This window comes from Petaurus breviceps, unplaced genomic scaffold (assembly GCF_028583685.1).
Source record: "Petaurus breviceps papuanus isolate PSGF00001 unplaced genomic scaffold, PetGlider_PUasm1.0 90383, whole genome shotgun sequence".
In the NCBI taxonomy this organism is placed as follows: Eukaryota; Metazoa; Chordata; class Mammalia; order Diprotodontia; family Petauridae; genus Petaurus; species Petaurus breviceps.
This window is the reverse complement of record NW_027187234.1, coordinates 2,375,162-2,391,738: the sequence shown is the minus strand read 5'-3', so window position 1 is coordinate 2,391,738 and position 16,577 is coordinate 2,375,162. Positions and strand designations below refer to the sequence as shown.

Here is a 16,577-nt window from a genome sequence, read left to right as displayed (position 1 = left end):
TTTTTTTCTTTGAACAAAAATACTCTTGTGCTTAACAGCTTGCCAGGTCCCTTTTTAGTCTTATATTCTTGCTGACTTGTATGCTTTAGTTTGGTCTCATACCAGAATGCCTTTCCCCAGTCCTGCTTAATTGGATCTCTGTCTCCTGGCAAGTTTGCTAATTCAGTTTCCTGTCATAAAAAATAAGCAGTTCATCCTTCAGGATCATTTCACAGCCTGCCAACAGACTGGTAAAATGGTGCCACCAGGACAAACATCTCATAATGTCTCATAATATTCAAGCCGAGGTAGAGCTACTGATTGGTCTCTACCTAATTATCTACAATGTGATGGAAAGTAGGTGTTTTTAGTTTGTTTAGCGAGTATCAACACAAAGCATCTTTCACCAAGCTTCCTGTGACATTCTCACTGATTAAAGATGAATTTCTGCAGAACTGAAGAAGTCAACACGACAAAGTACATTTATTCAAAGAACAAGAAGGCCCATCTTCCTGCTCAGGCAGATCTCAGTTCAAAACCAAAACTTAGGCTCCTTGTAATAGAAAACAGTCATTGATGGGAATGAATTTCCAAAAGTTTTAACTTTTGCATTAAATATTTCTCATACAGCCATGGTTCATGCTGCCTTTTTGTTATCCCAAGCACCTCTGGCTTGCCTCTATGTTGAAATAGGTTGTGCCCCAGCAGGGGCTATCTCAGTTCTCTCCTGTATCTGACGTTGAAATTACAGTACAAATGGCAAGCGATCTCCTTTCCCCCTCAGAATATCTCAATCAGGAGGCCAGACAAAAGGTCCTGAATCTCATCTGGGGTGGTCTATTGGTCACCTGTTATTGGGGGCAGGGTGACATGATCCTGAAATGGAAAGGGTTTAGTTATTTTAATGAGCTGTATGGCTCAGTGGATAGACTGCTGAGCCTGGAGTCCGGCAGACTCAACTTTACAAGTTTATATCTGGCCTCAGACACTAGCTGTGTGACCCTGGGCAGGTCACTTAACCCTGTTTGCCTCAGTTTCCTCATTTGTAATGTGAGCTGGAAAAGAAAATGGCAAACCACTCCAGTATCTTTGCCAAGAAAACTACAAATATGGGTCATGAAGAGTTGAATATGACTCAACATGATAAGCAGAGTTCTGTGTGAGAGAATACCCAAGTAGGTCTAGTATACATTCTTGGACAAAACCTGCAAAGTCTCTCATTAAGTGTGGAAGTTATTTTGTTAGGAGCTAAATCATGGATCTTCCACTGCCTTTCCTCCTCATTCATACAGCAACTTTAAAAAATAGGTGATTCATGCTATATTCACTTACAGCCAAGCATCTCCCATTTCTTGGGAACATAGCTTTAGAGCTGAAAGATCTCAGAGACCATCTGATCTAACCCCCTTATTGTACAGATGAGAACATGGACTTAGCCTAAGGTAACACAGGAAGTAGCCAGAGGCAGGATTTGAATCCAGGTTTAGTGACTCAGGTCTGGGTCAGACAAGTGTTTTGCATACTTTCCATTCTTTTGCCTCCTACTTTATAAGTTTGGGAAGCCAGAACTCAAAGAGAAGTGGTTTAGCCAAAGTTAATGTGAAGATTAGGGGTTAGACCTCCCCTTGAAGGGATGGGGAGGGAAGTCAGTGTTCTTGGTCCCCAATCACCCCCGCCCCTTCACAAATTCCCATGTGGGAGACTTACCGAGTTGAAAACAACATTATCAAATCCAGATGAAGTGTTGTTCTCTTTCTGCCTCCTGAATGGGTAGCCTCCATTCTTTAGCCGGCGCCATACACCAAAAGCAAGCAACCCCAGGATCAGAGCAACCAAAAGGCTGATCGTTGTGACAGGTATTGTCACAGATTTTGAGGATTCTTCTGTGAGTGGAGAAGAGGAGTATGGACAGAGCTCTCATGAATCATGAGAGGCTGAAGTCCAGGAGCCCTTCTGGAACTGTGGCTTTCAACTGGAGCCCACATCTATCCTGGCTGGAACCCTCCTTGCCAGAATCCTGGCCCAGCTCAGATTTCTGGGACCCCAGGATCCTAGACAACTGGGACTTTGAACAGCAGTGAGCAAGTTGCCCATTGCTAGAGATCAGCACCAAGTATCATGTTCCCCTAAAACCCCTTCTTAAAGACCCTGTTGAAGGTGACAGCCTTAGCTGTTTCTCATATAGCTCCCCCTTGGAGCAAAATCTGTCCTTTCCTCCCTCAGAGCTAAGCCAGCTCAGTGCTACAACACCTCTGTCTCAACATCTCCAGATCTGCAAATATTTACACCTTTTAGAGACATGCTACTGTACCCTTAAAGAAGAAGAGGGATAGACATCCCCTGGCCAGTGGAGCCTAACTTGTAAAGGCAAGTGATGAGACCAAAGGTCCCCCACAGGTGGGAGTTGTCTTAAGAAATTGGGAAATTTCTTGGATATTGTACAAGTCCTGGAAGCTGCCGACAACAAGCACCAAGTGACTTCTTTAGTGCATTTCGAGAGCAAATGCACTAAATTCAAGCAAAGGAACCACCCAGGGGACCCTTGGCAATCATTGCCCTATACTAGGCCTCAATTTTCTCCAGTAGAATGGAGAAGATACCTGTCAGGTGGTAATGTGTCACCACTGTAAATATCTCATCTCCCCCTGGGCACTAGTTTTAGAGTAGGAAGGAAGAAGCCAGAGGCTGGGCTGCTGTGACAGGAAAAGAGAAAAGAATGTGAGAGTTAGCTTAGTGGAGTATAACTCTTTCATTTTATAGAGACCACAGCTATGAATGATGGAGAGATACTGTGCAAGGCTATATATGACCTGTCCTAAGGGTTGGGGGCATTAGCTTACCTGCCTGCTTAGCTCTCTAAGCTCTACTTCCATGACCCCTACAGCATCTCACCTGGAGCAGACATAGGTGGCTCACAGCTCTGCCCTGTCTGGTACACGATGTCATCTAGTGCAATGGGGCCCAGAACAGGCTGACCCCCCAGGGTGGCTTCAAACACAATCTACCAAAGGTAGAAAGAAGAGTCAAGCATCACAGTGGGCAGAGATGGGGATCTGAATTATTCCACCCCTGCCTTACCATGCAGCCTCCCCATCCCTTCAACCACTATCTTTACCTGAAATTCCACCAGGCTTGTAACCTGGACATATCCTTCAAGCCACTGGTGGCGCAGATATCCCCCAGTGCCCCACAAAGTCAGCAGGCCCTGGGAGCTAATTAGCAGGACTTTCAGTTCACCCTTGTCTGCCAAGATACCAGTGAGTGAAGTTAGGAGACCTGCCTGACTAGGTCCATTGTCCTACCTTCAGCCAAGGTATCCCTGCCTGACCAGAGGAGAGGCTGAGGTAGCCTCTGAGGCCCTGGACCCCTGGCCCACCCTACTGCCCTTTCTCTTGGCTAAGACCTTCTTTGTTTCCCTCCACGGGAAGTTAGCTTTTCCCTTTGCTCCCTGTTCTTTCTGAATCTCCTGTCCCAGTCAGTCCTTCATGTAGATACCACTCACAGAAACGCTCTGGAAAGCCCATGTGATACCAGAATCGTAGGCAGGAACCACTCGTGGGAGTAGGGGGGAGAGGCTCACTTCGAAGCCATGCTGCTCGACCACCAGGGCCCAGAACACTGGTGTCGAAGAAAGTAAAATGACCTGGAAACCGGGGAGAGAGAGAGAGAGAGCACCTGAAAGAAAGCTCTGAGCCCACTCCCTCTTTGCACAGGTCCAGAGAAAGCCCAGCGCAGGCCCAAGGGAAGCCTAGCAGGGTGGAGGGTACCCCTCCAAGATGGGGTAATCCTGATTCCAAAGATGACTGGTCATCCCTCAACTCCCCCACCCAGCACCCTTCTCTAAGCGAACCTGAAGTACATTCCCCAGTTGCATGACCTTCCTGCCCTAGGTTCTGCACCTATTCTCCCAGGGACTTGGAAAGTGCTGTGGGTAGGTGGAAGGAGGGGAAAAGGACAGCAGAGTTAGATCTCTCCAGGATAGGGATGGAGATGAAGTTGGGGTGACAGGCTAGAGCACACACTTTGTCCATGTCCATCCCTGCTTTCTCAAGAGGCAGAAACAAGGTGGAATTAGGAGAATCTCAGTCAAGACTTTTAGCCAGCAAGAATGACCAGCTCCAATCTCTACCCTAGGAATACCCTCTACACACCATTAGGAATACAATCTGTCATCTTCACTTTCATTGCCACTTGTGGGCAGAGTACTTACCAGTTTCAGTGCCCAGGGTGTGGTCCACAGAGGGCTGGGGGTACCTGGAGGGTGTGGCACCACTGCTCCAGTCCCAGCTATATCCCCCTAGGCCTGGCCAAGGTGTATGACTCCAACTGCACATGTCTGATTCAAAGTCACAGGATCCTGCAAGCAGCCCCCACTCCTATCACCATCACTTTTGATCACTGTCATCTGCTGTCCCCATCCCTCTTATTAGCTCATCCTTGCCACCTTCCTCATCCCCAGTGCACCAAGCCAGAGAGAGTATCCACAAAGGATTCTCAGACTTGGTAGCCTGGGGGGAAAATTCCCAGGAAAAGAATTGGGTAAGAAAGATTCATATACATTCTGACAAATTAATGCTCTGTAAATGAAGTATAAACATATTGTTCGTTGTTTCTAGTAGGGGTATGAGCTTGGACTCCTCCCTTGAGGGCTCTAATCCCCTCCCCCCTCCACTTCAAGCCTCCTTTCTGAGGCCACAGGCACCCTGGACTTCCACCTGGTTGAGGGCAAGGCCCATCCTTTAGGTGCAGATCATCCACAGCAATGTATGTGTGCTCTGCTCCAGCTCCAACCGCCTCAAACACAACCTGGGGAGTGTGAGATAAAGGTTCTTGGCAGGCTCGAGGGTAGCAGGTCTAGCTGACACTCAAGATTGATGGGTCCAGGAAAAGCAGGAGCCCAGGGTCCCGACTCCCCTCATCAGACACTCCATGACTCAGAGAAGGTTGGTATGAAAAGTCCTACATCCCTGCCTCACTCACTTACCTTCCATGCTTTTCCAGGCTGGACATCCACACTGCCCAAACGCCAGGTGAAGCCACCAGGGGCACTCACACGGAATACCTGGTGTCTCTTGTCCTCTTCCACGTGGACATGGAGGGTGCCTGGTAATGAATGCCCCAGTGGGAAGCTGAGGAACAGGGCAAGGCAGGGCCAACTGCCTACCCCTAGGTGGGCTTGGACTCCTTTCTCCAAGCCCTGTAACTCCCAAAGAGAGTTCACTGTTACATGGACCAAGTTAGAGATTTGTTTAATCCTTTTTGGACCTTCAGGGAACTCTGAGTCCCCAACAACCTGGTAAAAGGTTTCTTTCATTCCTCTGAGGGGATGTTTTCTTCCTGGGATGGGGAGAGGGTTGGAGAGGGAGACATTCCTAAGCTATATCATATACATCGTCCCCCTGATTTCCATACTCTGAGGTGCCAACTCCTTCCTCACCTGGATTCTGGAGGCTCAGATGATACCAGAAAGTCAAGCATCCAGGCTGGGCCAGGGGTGAGTATTCTTCAGAGGTCAGTAAGGCTGCCTGGCCCTGGGGCAGGGCACTTGGGCTTGTGTCCACCATCATGTAGTGTCCTGGTAGAGAGTGCCCGTCCCATATCAGCAGTTTCCCTGGGCATCCCAGTGCCTGCCCCGTTTCAGTCCTCCTTTCTGACCCAGGGCACCTTAGGCCTGCTCTCTTCTTTACATTCTCTCCCAAGCCTCCCCCTCCTCCCCACTGTGGTTTCACTCCTGATCCCAGTCACCTTCAGGGGTCTCTGTAGTGTGGTCTGCACGTGGGCCCCTTGTGGCGCTGCCGGTGACATTGCCCTGTCGTTGCCAGGCTCCCTGCCCACTAGATGAGAAGCCACAGGCTGAGCTTTCAAAGGAACAGCGTCGAGGAGCCCAGCAGGGACCCGGCCTCATGGTAATGTCATCCACCGCAATGCTGCCATGGTACCCATTCCTGTGAGCCTCAAACACCAGCTAGAGGACAGAAAGCGTTAAGGATAATTTCAGGATCCAGCTGGTGCTCCCATCTCAAGGATGAGCACCAGGTTTGGAGCCCAAGATTCTCTTGTCATTGAGGTTTATAATGACAAGCTCAGCTCTGTGCCTTCTTCCCCAAGTCTCCCCATGTTGTCTCCCTCATCAGAATTTGAGTTCCTTGAAGGCAAGGACTGTTTTTGCCTTATTTGTATTAGCACCCAGCATGGTGCCTGGAACATTGTTTACTATTGTTTAATAAATGTTTGTTGACTGATTGGCTGGGATTGAATTTCCTGTGGGGCTTGGAAATAGAGAACTTTCCATGAGGTTAGAAGGGCAAGAGTCTCACATGGTACTTGGCCACAGAGTCTGGAGGGTGGGAGAGGGTGGCCCAGGCCTGGTGCCATTGGTTGCCATGCGTGCCTGTCCGTGCCCACAAGTGTGTATCAGCTTCTCCAACTCGGCTTAGCGTCAGGCTTAGTGTCCCTGGGAAGTTGGTAAGGAACTGTTAGCCAAGCTGGGATCTAGATAAACCCTCCACATCAGTTCAGACCCAGTTCAAATGAGCCCACCCTTGTTTGAGAATACCCTCCTCTTCATAGGGCTGCTCACCTATTTGGGGCCCGTAGAGGTGGTACCAGAAAGAGAGACATTCATTGTGAGTTGGGGAAACCTGGAGAGCTGTAAGGAGGCGGGACCCTTTTCCTCGGGCAGGAGGCATTGTAGGATCCAAATACATGAAGTGGCCTGCGAAGAGACAGGAGTGCTTGGGCTGGCAAACCCCTCCCCCACGCCTACTTTTATCTTTATACTCCATCCCTTCTTATCTCTTCTTTCCCTGCCTTCCCCTGACCCTTCCTTGCTTAGGCTACAGCTTCCTTTCTAGCAGGTAGGCAGCACAAAGGACAAAGGTGCCCAGGGCATAGGTCCAGCCAGAGAAAATCCAACATCTTGACTTTACCTTGGCTGGTGGTATGGTCGTAACCTGGGCCTTGCATCGAGGCCCTTTGCCACAGGGCATCAGTTTGGTGCTCAGGATACCAGCCACATGTGTCCCGTTCAAAGTTACATGAGAGTTCTATCCAGAAGGGAGACAAGGAAAAGGGGGCTGTGAAGAGAGGAAAATCCCACCCACCAAATTTCCTCCTAGAGTTAGAGTGGGGGGACCCCATCAGTTTCCCATCTAGGCTAAACCAGAGGGCAGCACCCCCTCCCCTTTTCTGCATCCCTGTCTCCCATCTAGGGAGCTGCTGCAGAGGAATGGCCTTTAGGGTCGGTGTCCTCCAGGTAGAGGTTTCCAACTGTTGGAGAATGTGGGTGAGATGTTGGGGGAGGAGTCACAGGTTGTTATGCAGCATGGGTACCTGTGTCCTTCTCTGTGGTCACGTCAGGGTTACAGTTCACAAAGGTAATTTCATCTACTCCGACCCCTTTTGTTCCTGGGACGTTCAAATCCACCATCCCCAGGAGCTCCAGCTGAGGAAGATTTTGGGTCCGTGTTAGAGGTCAGGGTAGAAATAAGAGGGAGAAAAAAAATGAAGGAATCATCTCTGGGTCAGAGGCTTGTGTCCCCTACTTCAAGTGGTCTCCCTTCCCTCAGGGAGGTTCTCAGAAGTGACTCTAAGTTGTGGCTGCAGCAGCCTCCCTCCCCTAAGAGACAGTTTATTTTTTTTAAAACTGTCTTATTGTTAACAATTAACAAACGAATATTTCTGTAGAGGCAAATGGGGGCATAATGGATAGAGTACTAAATTTAGAGTGAGGAGGACCTAAATTCCAATCCTGTTTCAGATACTTACTAGCAGTGTGGCCCTGGGCAAATAATTTTTACTTCTTGTAAGTCTCACTTCCCTCATCTGTAAAATGGGAATGACGAGAAGGGGAAAGCAACAAGAATTTATTGAGTGCCTACTATGTGTAAGGAACTGTGGTAAAGCACTTTATAAATATTATATAATTTGATCTACACAACAACTCTAGCACCATTATTATCCCTCTTTTACAGATGTGGAAACTGAGGCTGACAGAAGTTGTGACTTGCCTGTCATATACCTAGTGAGAGTCTGAGTCTGAATTTGAACTCAGGTTTTCCTGACTGTAGGTTCAACACTCTATCCACTGTGCTGCCTAGATGACTTCATAATATAGCAGCATAAGAGTTACAATAATGATAACAGAACCTACTTTATGGGGTTGGTATGAGGATCAGATGAGACAGCATGTGTGAAGTGCTTTGTGAATATTAAAGTGCTCTATAAATGTTAGCTGTTATTAATATATTATTCAAAGAAGAGCAAGAAAGAAGATTGTATAAGAAGCTATGAACTGCTGCACATAGCTTGCTTTTAGGAAATATATAATTTAAATTGATTGTTCTATTTGTGTTCTCTTTACATATCTCTTGTTTTCTTCTGTACGTCTTTAAAATGTTTTATTGATACTCTATTTTCTTTTGCATATCTATCACTGCCCCCTAAGCTAAAAACCCTGCCCCTACTGAAAAGAAGCCTTTTCAAATAATAACAAATACATATGGTCAGGCAACACAAATCAACACGAGTCCCTTTCAGTTTTTGAGTCTCTCAAAGTTGGAGGGCTCTCTAGAGATATTACTTCATCCTCTGGTTTCTTCATGACAACCTCAAGGTCATCTCATCTCCAGGTGAAGCCTTTCAGTGCTAAGGAATTTGCTCCCTACCAAGGCAGCTGGTTCTACTTTTAGACAGCTCTCTGTTAGTAGATTTTCCCTTGTGTGAGTGGAAATCTACCTTTATGCACTGGCCTTTCCTGGCTCTTCCATTCTGGGGACAAGCACAAATCTAAAACCTCTTCCATGTGACAGCCTTACAGATTTTTGAAGACACTTCCCTTTTAGGCAACAGCATGGTGTTGTGGAAAGGGCTGTGCATTTGAAGCTACAAGACCTACATCTGAATCCTGGTTCTCTTGCTTAATGCCTTCGTAATGCTGGTCAAATCACTCAAACTCTCAGATTCACTTTCCTGAGGGAGCTAGACTAGATCATTTTGGTGATCCCTAAAGTTTTCCTTCCTCCAAGATAAGCATCTTCAGTCCCTTTAGTCCTTGTCACCCAATGCTTCTCATCTAGGGCCATTTATGGGTACCTGGAAAGGCCTCATCCTTTCTCCAAGTGGCACCGTCACCCATGTCCATGTGTCATTGCTGTTTCTCTGAATGTGCCAGGCCAACTTATGGGTACCATCTTCTACCACCCGGAGTGCCAAGAACCCTGTGGACAGAGGGAAGTCCAAACTGCTTTTGGTACCCTCCTGCAATAAACATCCAGGAACTAAAGAGCTAGGGGTAGAGAGAAGTGGGGATTGGGAACAGGGATTAGGGGAAGAAACTCAGATATGGGGAAGTTCACAGAAGACCCATGTTCTGAGCTGACTTGGAAGAGGATGCAGGGTAGAAGTGAATTGGAAGTGGTAAGAAAGACGGGAAAGTACCTTGAGGGTGGCCCTGGAGGTAATAGGCCATCTTGAGGGTACAGCCTGGTCCAGATGGGCCTAGAACAGGGGTACGTGCCTTGGCTACCCCCATCAGCTGCCCCCATGCCCTCTGCACTGACAGAAAGTGTCCTGAGGAAAGAAACAATCCCTTTTTTAATGGAGGGACCCAGCAGTTCAGAAATACCTCCTCCCCCCAAACCATAGAACCTCATCTATCCTCTGCTCTGAGCCCTCTTTATTAGAAGTGGTAGGGAGAGCTCTAAGAACATGGGGTTTCACTGAAAACTAGTGTGGGGGAGGTCTCTAAGACATCAGCAAGTACGTAAGAATAGATCTGCAAAAGGGATGCTATTCCTGGGGGAGGATACAGAGGGAAACTCACCAGCTTCATTCCCTTCAGCATCAGTCCTAGGGTCAGAGTTGTCTTGAGCACTGATCCTCTGCCACTGTAGGTGGCCCACGCTGACATCCTCCCAACCCCCGAGGTCTGACTCAAAGTTTGTTCCACCTGGAACCAAGCAACCTACTCAGACTGAAGCCCCACTGACTACCCCTCTTAGATTGTTCCTATTCTCATTCAGAGAACTCCCTCCTCCCCATACACACACATCCCTTCTCCACCCAATCAGACCCTTGGTGACCACCCTTCTCTCTCCCAGTTGGGTCAGTTCAAAGCAGAAACTCCAAGAAAAGAGGGTCTGGGACTGTAGAGAGGGACCAACAGGTCCTCCCCTTGCTTGAGACATCCTCTTTACCGCAGTTCTGTTCATCCAAACCCCCTGCACACTGGGGCACAAAGTCACACAGTTGCTCTGGAAGGAGACACAATTCCCCACAGAAGAAATGATCAGGCTCGCAGAAATTGTCAATCTGAGTTCTGGAGCCAGTTCTGGTGAGCTGCTGGAAGTGTTGGGACACACCAGCCAAGGGTCCAGGAGCAGAGGCCTTTAGGGAAGATGTGTCTTCAGCCTCTGAGGATAAAATGGATTATCTGTGGTGGGTTCAACTAAAGTAGCACAAGTGCACAGTGACAGCCCTTGGACCCCAAGCCATCTGGAGTTCCTGGAGCTGGTCTCTGGGATAGGGAAAGGATAGAGTGGGAGGGAGCTCAGGGCAGAAGAATGACTGCAGAAGGCATGAGGGTGGGAGTGTCACTCACTGGTCACTTGTTTGCAGTGTTGGCTTATGATCAGATCATCAAGGCCCACAACCCCTCCAGGCCCAGTTTCTCCCTTCAGGAGGATCTGTTGGGAGGTTATAGGGAGTTCAGCCCCCAATTCCAGGGGATATCCCTCCCACAGAGTGCTTCATCTTTTGTTATTAACAAAGACTAACTCTTTTATAACTCTCAATCAATCAATTAGCATTTATTAAGTTATTTTCCATATGTCAGAAACTGTCCTAGGTGCTGGAAATACAAAGACAAACATAAAAGTCCTGCCTTCAAGAGCTTATTTTCTACTGAGGGAAATAAAATATTAATCCAAATATGTCCAAGGCAAATAAAAAATATTATTGGGTCCAGGGGCAGGGAGGGGATACCTAGAAACTAAGGATCAAGAAAAACTTCATGTAGCAGGTGGCCTTTGAGCTGAACTTGAAGGAAATCAGAGACTGTAAGAAGTGGAGGTGAGAAGAAAGATTGCATTGCAAGCATTTGTGCTAGACTATACAAAGGGATGGAGGTGAGAGAAGGGAAGCTGTGTGGGAGGAACAGACAGTAGGTCAGTTTGGCAGGGCCATGGAATGCTTGATATAAAATGTAATCAGTCTGGGCAGGTGAGCTGCAACCAGATTGTGAAAGGTTAACTGCCAACCAAAGGAGACTCCATTGTAGTCTAGAGACAGTAGGGAACAATTGGAATTTTTTTTGAGCAGGGGTACTGACATGCTCAGACCTAGTGAAGAATGGATTGGCATCAGGAGAGGCAAGTCAGGGAGAGTCAAGGTTAGTCAAGAGGTCATGGGGGCCTGGATTAGGGAGGTTGTCATGAGAGTAGAAAAAAGGGGAAGGATACTGGAGATGTGGTGGAGGGGCTATCAACAAAACTAGGCAACTGATTAGATATGGGGGAAAGGGGCAGGATATGGTGAGGGAGGGTGGAGAATCAAGCATGACGTGAGTGATGAGAATGATTGTGATGTCCTTGACAAAAGTAGGGAGATGAAGGAGAGAGGTGAATATTGGAGAGGCTGAGCTCGAGATGCCTATGGGATATCCAGTTGAAAATGTCCAGTAGACACCTTGGTGAGGTAAGGAACTCAAGAGAAAATTTCTGTCCTCAGGGTCTAAGGATAGATCTAAAAGTAGGAAACTTCAGAGAGCAGGGGCTACTTGTATGTCCAGTCTTTAGGGAAATATCTGGCCATGTTCCCTAAACTCATGTCCCAAAGCAGACCTGCTCTAGAAAACACCAGGTTTCCCCTCCCTGCCACAGATAATCTCTGAGGTGAAGTTGTGTTGGTGCTTCAGTAATCTGTCCTTAACAAAGACTTATAAAAAGTGATTGGACTAAATTCATTGTTGAATCAGACATTTGATGTTATATCTAAGACCAGAATTCTCCATGCCCTTAAACCTGTCTTCTACACAGCACCCAAGGCCATGACCCCACTTACCTGAAAGGGATGCTTGCTGTAGATGATGACCTTGTCCCGGACCCAGGCAGCCCCTAGCTCCCCTTGGCGAGTCCGTATGGTGTCTATCTGGGGTGAGGTAGGGGCCTGGCTTTCCAGGAACACCTGTAGGCTTCCAGCCTCAGAGCCATGCAGGTAGTAATAGAATGTGAGCTGGGGAGGGGAGAATGAAAATGGAAATCAGTCTGGGGAGAGGGTGCCTGCCCTCTGCTGCCTGACCTTGACGAAGGGTCCAGGTGGACACGGGGTCTCTAGCACTGGGACCAGATAATAGCTATCCACATCTCCCTTCACCTTCATCCCACATCACCTTCTCCCACAGCATCCCCCTCATACGGGTGTTGCCTCCCTGGTGCTGGCTGATTTACCAAACAGCTGTTGGTACTTGAAGGATGAAACGCTGGGCTAACCAGGACAGCCGGATTTCCTTGATCAGCCAAGGAGAGTAGGAAAGAGCCTGGAGCAGGGGAGTGAAAGGGTGGAGAGGGAGTTATGAGGTTTCAGGGGACAATGGAAGCCCGAGCAGATCTGGCAGGATTAGGAAGGGTGGAGACCAGTGCTGGAGGCTGGGGCTCCCTTCCCTGGAGACAGCCCCTGGAGTGTGGGCTCAAGCTGCCTCCAACCACCTCTGCTCCCAGTCTTACCTGATGCACTATTCTTGCTGTGGTCCCGGATTGGCGCAGCTGAGGCTACAGAGGCTTCAGAACCTTGGGTTATCACCCACCCTGTCCTGTTTGTCCACTCACCCAGACCATTTTCAAAGTCTGTCACTTTATGGCCAACTGCAGATAGGAAGGAAGGCCTCAGGGAGCATCCCTCTCCTCTCATCCACTGTCCCTCCCGCATCGGGCCGCACCATCCCCTTCCCATTGTCACCCTTACTGCAGGCCTCTTGGTTCTCATCAGATGCATCCCCGCAGTTGTCTTCCCCGTCACACAGCTCAGTCAATGCCACACAGGCATAATTGTTACAGTGTTGTTGGTATTTAGTACAGCTGTTCTGAGGGGCTAAGCAGAGGAAGAGAGGGTTAGTTCGATGGTCCCAGATCCAGAGGCAAGGAGGGAGATGGATTGGGAAAAATCACTTAAGGGAGAGAAGGTTGCCCAGGAATCCCTGTGCACTCTAAGCATGCACTAAAGTCACATTGTGGGAAGGTGGGCAGGCCTCCTGAGATCCCACCCCTTGTGGTGTATGTACCCCTTTCCAGAGGGGAGGCAACTGGTTTAGGGATGGAGGGAATATTGATATCCCAGAGCCCTGGGATAAGGCCTTAGGGAGCAGAGGGGAGGAACAGAGGATTTTACAAGGGAGACCGCAGTTCCAGAATTCCATGTCATCCAGGGCCACAGCCCCCCTGTGTGTGGCATTACGTGTAGCAGAGATGGTGACCTAGGGAGACAGGGCAGGGGAGAAGGTCAGTTCCTGTTCTGGCCAGGCCTGTGTGGGATTCCTCTACAAGGTCACCCCCCAGACTCCCTCCCTGTATTAGAGCCCTTCTCTCTGAACCACAGCTTACCCAGAAATCTCCCTGAACACGACCTGTGGCCACTAACAGTTCTTGCCAGCCGCTTCCTCCTAATTGCCCTAAGCTTTGCCACAACACGATCGTCTCTGAGTTGTGAGTCAGCTCCATTCGAAGCTCGGCCACATCTATAAGGGCAAAGGCTGGGCTTAGGGACACCTCCCAAATTTCTGTTGGGGCCCTGAGGCTCCCCTAGACTCCTCAAAGACAAACACACCTCACCCAAGGCTCCGTTCTCTAATGCCTTTTTTCCCCCCCTTTTAAGTTAATTTTTTTTCAATTAACAAAACTCTTATTTTCTCTCTCCTACCTCCCCTCCTTATAACAAATATGCATGGCCAAGCAAAACACATTTCTGTATCCAGTGCTCTTCCAGTTCTCCTAGACAGTGAGCTTCCTGGGGCCATGAACTGGGTATAGTCTATTTATCTCTGTCTAGCACCCCCAGTGAGCATCAGTAAATGTGTTTATTGAAAAAATGAGTTCTTTTCTGAGGATTCCCTGACAATTCATTCAAGTTTTCCTAATCCTCCCCTTGGAAGGTCTCTTTTCCAAGGAGTCCTCCCTACCTGGAACTTCCCAACACCCTCCAAAACTCTCCCTGGAACTCCCATTCCTTGGAACACTTCCTCCAACCTAGGATTAGGGTATAGTGTTGTATGAGGGGGTAACCAAGGCATGGAAGCCTCAGAGGATTCTAGGGAGAGAAGCAAAGTTGGTGGTTGGGGAAAGTTGGTGGCCTCCTACCCTGGATATTTCCATGGTACCAGAGCCTTATTTCACAGGTGGGGGCTGTCTCATGGAGGACAGGGGAGCGCAGAGTAGCTGTGGCTGGTTCCTTTCCTTGGTGGGTGCCTACAGTCATATACCAACCTGGGAAGAGAATCAGATTCAGGAGAGAGGATGAAGGCCTCTGGGAAAAGGATGTGGTCTCAGGGAAGCCAGTAGAGAATCTCAAGGATGGGAGAGAAACACTTCTCATTATCTCACCCAGGTCAGTGCCCAATGTGTGGTCTGAATGGAGCTCTGGATTCCTGAAGGCTGACCCTGCCTGGTCCCGGAGCCAGCGGTAGCCAGAAGTACTGATGTCCTGCCAGCCACAGGTATCTTGCTCAAAGTCACAGGTGAAAGGGGCATGCAGGGAAGGAGACTCTTGGTGGTAACCTTGGGATGCCCAGGAAGTTATGTCAAATCATATTCCCCAGCCTCAGGACAGGGAGTGGCAGTGACTATTATTACTTCCCCCACAAAGGCAGGCTCAGCGGTGGGTGTCCAATAGAATGCTGTGGGAGTGAAGTTCCCTTAGCTTCCACTTAGGACCACAATTATAGTGGGGTGGGAAGCTACAGCCACAGAACCTGTTCTTTGTCCTTCCCTTAGTGTAAGAGCAGTGATCCCTCTGGGGTCCTCTCATGTGTCCTACTTCATACCATGTTTTTCCCTGGAGACAGAAGTCTCAGTAGGTTGAGGAAGGGCTGAGATGGGGAGAACAACTGAATTTGACCTGGCAGGGTCCTTCAGGCTGGTGGAAGGGAAGGGGCATTGGCAATATCTCTCACCACACTGGTTTTCATCAGAGCAGTCCCAGAAGTCACACATGAAATTGCAGGTGGTCTTCCTGGGGTTCACATAGTAACTTGCTAGTACAGATTGAATGAGTGAATGAGTGGGAGGAGAGAGGGCTGAGGTATGGTGGTGGATTCCCCTCCACCTTTCTCCTATTACTATCCTTCCCCCTTTGAAACTGGGATGAGGGGTAGAGGCAGGAGACATATATGTCCTGGGATGAGGATCTCTCTTGAGGGAAGTTTGCATGATGTCCTTCCAGGTTTGGGACCTATTCACTGTAAAGGTCCCCTCTAGGGCAACTCCCAGCCCTAGGGAACATAAAGAAAGGGACATTGAAAGGGTAGCTTTTTCCAGCCTATAAAAATGGTTCAGTGCACCAAAGGCTTATTTTCAGGGGGAAACTGAGACATGGAACAAGGAATGAGCTCTTCTTGGACCCCAGGAGAGGACTAAGAACAGGAGCCAGGAATGCTGCCTCTTCAAGAGCTCAGCATTAGGGAGTACCTCCTACAAGGAGGGGTTCAAGCACAGGTTCCTGGGAATTCAAACCAGGTAGGGAGAGAACCTAGGTGAGGTCTCTGAACATTACAAGGGCAAGGAAATAGAGTCATGTGAATTATCCACAAGGAGTGACTACAAGTCTAAGTCCCACGCCTGATAGGATTTACTCAAGAAAGCAGATAAACAAAGGCATCTTCCCCAGCTGGGGGACATTCTCATAAAGTCCAAATAAAGCCCCGTTCCTCAGGAGAGGATGCTGAGACTTTGAGCATTTTGGAGAGTAAATCTTAGAAGTGAGATGCCCCCAGGATCCTCTCTCTGGCTGTGCAGAGTTCCCTTTAGCTTCCCTATGTGTTCTATCTGCTGACTGGGAGCCAAAGAGCAGAGGAATAGCAGGCACTCTTAAAAGATCTGGCTCCAGCTCCCTTTCCCACCCTTCCCAGTCAAGGGACACCTACAAGCTCCCAAAGACCCAGTCAGGCTCCTGGGTGGAGAATTGCCTTCATAGCTCCTCTTGGAAGTATCTACATCTCTCCCCTGCCCCCCATCCCCCTTAAGTTTACAGCAGGGAACTGACTCCCCTGACAACTCACCTGAAGAAGGAGCCAGGAAGAGGAGGAAGAGGTGCAGGTACATTGTCTCTGGGACAGGAGAAATTGTCTAGGGGAGGGTGGGTGGCAGAGTAGAGAGGGGGGGGGTGCTGTGTGAAGAGGAATGGGGGCAGAGGAGAGAGAGCAGATGGGAGAAGTCAGGAAGGACAGACTGTGCAATGATCAGGGAGTAGGTAGAACTTGGAAAGCCCAAGTGGGGGGACTTTGCCCCAGTTATCAGCTTACTGTTGCTACACAGTGCTGATCCCAGGGAAGCAGCATTTCCTAGGACTCCCTACATCCCCCCTTCTCCCTCTCTCCCCCCCCCCCACCAGCC

General features: G+C 48.9%; 1 protein-coding gene across 1 annotated transcript; it reads right to left on the bottom strand.

Moving 5' to 3' along the window:
• Positions 1-406: 406 nt before the first annotated feature.
• Positions 407-16,286, bottom strand: MAMDC4 (MAM domain containing 4). Its single transcript, XM_069108409.1, has 29 exons — positions 16,244-16,286; positions 15,140-15,220; positions 14,571-14,744; positions 14,328-14,453; positions 13,575-13,708; positions 13,363-13,447; positions 12,940-13,065; positions 12,702-12,839; positions 12,426-12,514; positions 12,040-12,210; positions 10,580-10,664; positions 10,176-10,391; positions 9,803-9,928; positions 9,418-9,549; positions 9,073-9,197; positions 7,312-7,423; positions 6,909-7,025; positions 6,560-6,694; positions 6,297-6,433; positions 5,725-5,944; positions 5,417-5,554; positions 4,964-5,082; positions 4,695-4,785; positions 4,190-4,336; positions 3,482-3,622; positions 3,095-3,222; positions 2,872-2,980; positions 1,687-1,862; positions 407-855 (listed from the first exon to the last, which is right to left on the bottom strand). The coding sequence occupies exons 1-29, from the start codon at positions 16,284-16,286 to the stop codon at positions 817-819; spliced, it is 3,660 nt and encodes a 1,219-aa protein (XP_068964510.1). The 3' UTR covers positions 407-816.
• Positions 16,287-16,577: the final 291 nt, after the last annotated feature.